The sequence below is a fragment of the Sinocyclocheilus grahami genome, unplaced genomic scaffold (genome assembly GCF_001515645.1).
Source record: "Sinocyclocheilus grahami isolate Dianchi unplaced genomic scaffold, SAMN03320097.WGS_v1.1 scaffold700.1, whole genome shotgun sequence".
Taxonomy (NCBI): Eukaryota; Metazoa; Chordata; class Actinopteri; order Cypriniformes; family Cyprinidae; genus Sinocyclocheilus; species Sinocyclocheilus grahami.
In genome coordinates this window covers 489,475-494,766 of record NW_015505879.1, presented here as the reverse complement: position 1 = coordinate 494,766, position 5,292 = coordinate 489,475, and the positions used below count along the sequence as shown (strand labels likewise).

The following is a 5,292-nucleotide window of genomic DNA, read 5'->3' as shown; positions in this document are numbered from 1 at the left end:
AACTTTTAAGGCACTTTTTACAACATCTGTCTCCAGTATTCACTTTCATTGTATGGAAAAAAAAGCTTTGTGAACATTCTGTTGTGTTCCATAGAAGAGAAAAATTCACATTCGTAACAACACAAGACAGAGATTTTTATATTTTTAGCTGAACTATCCCTTTAAGAGCCATCTTTGTGAATGTTGATGCCTAAAGCTCACTTTATCTCCGTCATCTTGCTTTATGTGTACACACACCCACACACACCTCCGTTTCTGCTCTGTTTAAAAACCTTCCCCAGCCATAATGATCAGTCAAGTAGAAGCAAGTAGCCGTAGAACATTATGGCTTCAAGCGGCGGTATTCAGTGCAGGTAGTACGGCACCCAAAGCTCTAAGTACCTTAACAAATGACTCCAAATTGCCATTAAACAGCTTAACGTTAAATACAGAGCGTGGCCTTGGCCTCTGAGTGCCAAACGGTTTAGGAGGAAGACTGGGAGGCCTATAAAGAGATGTTTACACTTTTAATCTGGAATGTGTTGGAAGCTTTAGCAAGCACCACTAATGAGCTTCACATATACAGTGTATCGAACAATTCAGTTTGAGAGATAAAATGAAGTTGGGGACATGTGATTTCAGGTCATTTGGGGTAAGCAGTAAGCTCTCATTGTGCCTAATTCAGTGATCTGCTCACGCCAATGTCCAGTTCATAAACTTCACTTCCACTGCACATCAAAGGCCATGGAAATGGCAGGTCTGCTGGGAACAGCAGGCGGTGTGGGAGTGTGAGAGATGGCCAAGCACGAAATCTTTTGGATTGGCCTGAGCATCTGGTGTTTTAAAGAGAAGCTCACATGGGGTTATACCTAAAAATCTGAATTCAGTATCAAAATCCAGTCAGTTCACTCCTCAGTGTCTATAGGAATATAGTAAACTTGCCCCTTACTCAAAAGAAGAGCTTTTTCACATGCTTTCAAACTGTGCCCTATAGGATTTCTCTGTGAGGTTAAATGTAAAGAGCACTATTAGTGCAAATAATTTTGGAAAAGAATCCCGGGAAATATTGCTGCATGGACATATGTTAAATTATGTTGAATTAAACAGACGTAAGTATCTGGTCTACTGTTTTGATCTTATTGCTGAATGTACTCTTATCTTTTTAACTTTCAGGTGTATTCTCTCACAAGTGCTTTTCTGTTATGAGAAATCTATAAATACCAGATGATACAATAGATAGATCCATGAATAGAAATACTGATAAACAGAATGACATAATGAAAGAATGATAGAATGACAAAACAACTGATAGCTAGAACAATACATTGGCAGAAAAAATTGATAGACTGACAGAACAGAAGATTCAGAAGACAGAATGGCAAATACAGTATAACGATAGAATGATGGCTAGAATGATATAATGATAGATACAACTAAAGATAGATAGAATGAGAGATAGAGAGAACGGTAGATAGACAGAACAAGAGATAGAATTATACAACAAACAGAATGACAGAATGAAAGACTGACTGACAGAATGAACAACAGAAAGATTGACAGATGGAATGATGGACAGAATATTGAATAGACAGAATAACAGATAGACAAAATGATAGAACAACTGACAGACAGAATGATAAAAAAGAATGACAGAACAATAAAATGAAAAATAGAACAATAGAACGACAGACAGATACAATGACAAAACAGACAGATAGAATGATATATTGACAGACTGATAGAATGAAAGACAGAATGGCGGCTAGACAGACAGACAGACAGACAGACTGAGAGATAGAATTACAAAAATATTATAGAAATATGAAACAATGGCTAGAATGATATAACGAACGACAGAAAGAAAGATAGAACTAAAGAATGATGGCTAGAACGACAGATAGAAAAACAGGACAATAGAACAAATAAAATGACAGACAGATAGAATAACAGAATAAATATAGAACGATATAAAAACAGACAGATGATGTCAGACAGAACAACTGCGAGAACGATATAATGATCGATAGAATGATAAATAGAATGACAGATATAGACATATAAAAAAAACTATAAACAGACAGACAGACAGACAGACAGATAGACAGATAGATAGATAGATAGATAGATAGATAGATAGATAGATAGATAGATAGATAGATAGATAGATAGATAGATAGATAGATGCCACATCTTGCTTGTAATCATTGAGAGAAAGTTTGACATATCCTAATATTATATTTGACACTTTATGCATTTATGCAGATACAAACAAGACAAAGTAAATAGGGCAGAGAATGTTTTTTACCTTGTAGTTGCATACTCAGGCCGGTAACCTGTGTGAGAGACAGATTGTAACAGAGTGAATGAGAGAGAGAGAGAGAGAGAGAGAGAGAGAGAGAGAGAGAGAGAGAAAGAGAACACGGAGTCACACACGCAACGGGGAAGCTTTTTCACATGCTTTCAAACTGTGCCCTATAGGATTTCTCTGTGAGGTTAAATGTAAAGAGCACTATTAGTGCAAATAATTTTGGAAAAGAATCCCGGGAAATATTGCTGCATGGACATATGCTAAATAATGTTGAATTAAGCAGACGTAAGTATCTGGTCTACTGTTTTGATCTTATTGCTGAATGTACTCTTATCTTTTTAACTTTCAGGTGTATTCTCTCACAAGTGCTTTTCTGTTATGAGAAATCTATAAATACCAGATGATACAATAGATAGATCCATGAATAGAAATACTGATAAACAGAATGACATAATGAAAGAATGATAGAATGACAAAACAACTGATAGCTAGAACAATACATTGGCAGAAAAAAATGATAGACTGACAGAACAGAAGATTCAGAAGACAGAATGGCAAATACAGTATAACGATAGAATGATGGCTAGAATGATATAATGATAGATACAACTAAAGATAGATAGAATGAGAGATAGAGAGAACGGTAGATAGACAGAACAAGAGATAGAATTATACAACAAACAGAATGACAGAATGAAAGACTGACTGACAGAATGAACAACAGAAAGATTGACAGATGGAATGATGGACAGAATATTGAATAGACAGAATAACAGATAGACAAAATGATAGAACAACTGACAGACAGAATGATAAAAAAGAATGACAGAACAATAAAATGAAAAATAGAACAATAGAACGACAGACAGATACAATGACAAAACAGACAGATAGAATGATATATTGACAGACTGATAGAATGAAAGACAGAATGGTGGCTAGACAGACAGACAGAGAGATAGAATTACAAAAATATTATAGAAATATGAAACAATGGCTAGAATGATATAACGAACGACAGAAAGAAAGATAGAACTAAAGAATGATGGCTAGAACGACAGATAGAAAAACAGGACAATAGAACAAATAAAATGACAGACAGATAGAATAACAGAATAAATATAGAACGATATAAAAACAGACAGATGATGTCAGACAGAACAACTGCGAGAACGATATAATGATCGATAGAATGATAAATAGAATGACAGATATAGACATAAAAAAAACTATAAACAGACAGACTCCTAAACATTAGATGTTTGGGCTCCTAAACATTAGATCACTCTCACCCAAAGCAGTTATTGTAAATGAAATGATCACAGATAAGATAGATAGATGCCACATCTTGCTTGTAATCATTGAGAGAAAGTTTGACATATCCTAATATTATATTTGACACTTTATGCACTGCTGAAGATACAAACAAGACAAAGTAAATAGGGCAGAGAATGTTTTTTACCTTGTAGTTGCATACTCAGGCCGGTAACCTGTGTGAGAGACAGATTGTAACAGAGTGAATGAGAGAGAGAGAGAGAGAGAGAGAGAGAGAATATGAGAACAGAGTTCTTCAGAGGCCCAGGGGAGGCTTTCGTTTATGCTCAGTAAAGCACATGCAGCCAACCATCTGTCTGGAACTGGACATACACACATACACCTTTAGGACATTGGTACATTTTGAAGAAAAAATCTACATTTCTATGCTTGAGCTACAGGTACCTGTTTAGCTATAAAAATATTTCATCCAAGTGTCAGTATGCAGCAGGCAGACTACAGCCTACAATCTTTAGAGAACAGACACGGTTGATTTTAGGCCAGGGAACATGGTTCCTGACAGCTTTGTTGATCCCACCCACACAGTGTTCACTCAGCGGCCCCTGACAGCAGAGTCTGCGGTGTTCACAACACAAAACTGAAATGCCCCGGGCTCCAAAACATGGAGGCAACATGATGAGCAGATTTATACTCGATGCGGGAATTATAATCCTCCATACTATCACATTTAATTAATATGAAGTTAATATGAGGTTGCATCACCCACATAAGCACTAGTGTGTGTCGTGAGCAGCTTCCAGCTGGTTTCTACTGGCCAAGAGGATTATGATCCAAATGTGTTAGAAATGATCTCCATCATTGTGTGTTTTCAGTTCAAAGTGCTGACCCTCAGTTGGAAGGAACAAAGAAAAGCACACAATACCATCACCGAGGGTCCTCTTCAGTAGATCATGCTTTGCCTGAAGCTTAGTGATGAGATTGCTGCCCTCCAGATACTCGTGAAACTTCTGTGAAGAGACATGATTGAGACCAGCATGAGACCAAAAACATTTGAAAGTAGGTTGACTAATTCACAGCACCAGAATTAACTTTTTGCCACATATGCCAATGAGAAAATATACCAGCCATTAATATATTTGTTGCGAGCAATGAAACGTGACTTTTTTTCTCCAGTCAAAATAAAAAAATAAAGTACATTAAATAATAAAACAATAAGTAAATTAAAAATACAAATGAAATAGAATTAATTATTTAATTATAATTTTATACAGCGCTGCTTGAAAGTTTGTGAACCCTTTAGAATTTTCTATATTTCTGCATAAATATGACCCAAAACATAATTAGATTCTCACATAAATCCTGAAAGTAGACAAAGAGAATACAATCAAACAAAGGAGACAAAAATATATACTTTGTCATTTATTTATTGAGAAAAATGATCAGGTGTTATATATTTGAGAGTGGCAAAAGTATGTGAATCTTTGCTTTCAGTATCTGGTGTGACCTCCCCTTTTGCAGCAATAACTGCAAGTAATGTTTCTTGTAACTGCTGATCAGTCCTGCACAACGGCTTGTAGGAATTTTAGCCCATTGCTCAGTACAGAACCACTTCAACTCTGTGATGTTGGTGGGTTTCCTCCTATGAACTGCTTGCTTCAGCTCCTTCCACAAAATTTTAATTGGATTAAGGTCCGGAATTTGACTCAGTCATTCCAAAACATTAACTTTGT

The 5,292-nt window shown here is 36.0% G+C and overlaps 1 protein-coding gene across 1 annotated transcript in view; it reads right to left on the bottom strand.

Moving 5' to 3' along the window:
* The window catches only part of LOC107559806 (SLIT-ROBO Rho GTPase-activating protein 1-like), a 124,379-nt gene that overhangs the window by 32,779 nt on the left and 86,308 nt on the right, over nt 1-5,292 (bottom strand). Inside the window, exons 10-12 of the mRNA XM_016243774.1 lie at nt 4,485-4,569; nt 3,750-3,777; nt 382-484 (exon numbers count right to left, since the gene is read on the bottom strand). Coding sequence (XP_016099260.1) covers nt 382-484; nt 3,750-3,777; nt 4,485-4,569 — 216 coding nt within the window. The remainder of the gene's footprint in view (nt 1-381; nt 485-3,749; nt 3,778-4,484; nt 4,570-5,292) is intronic.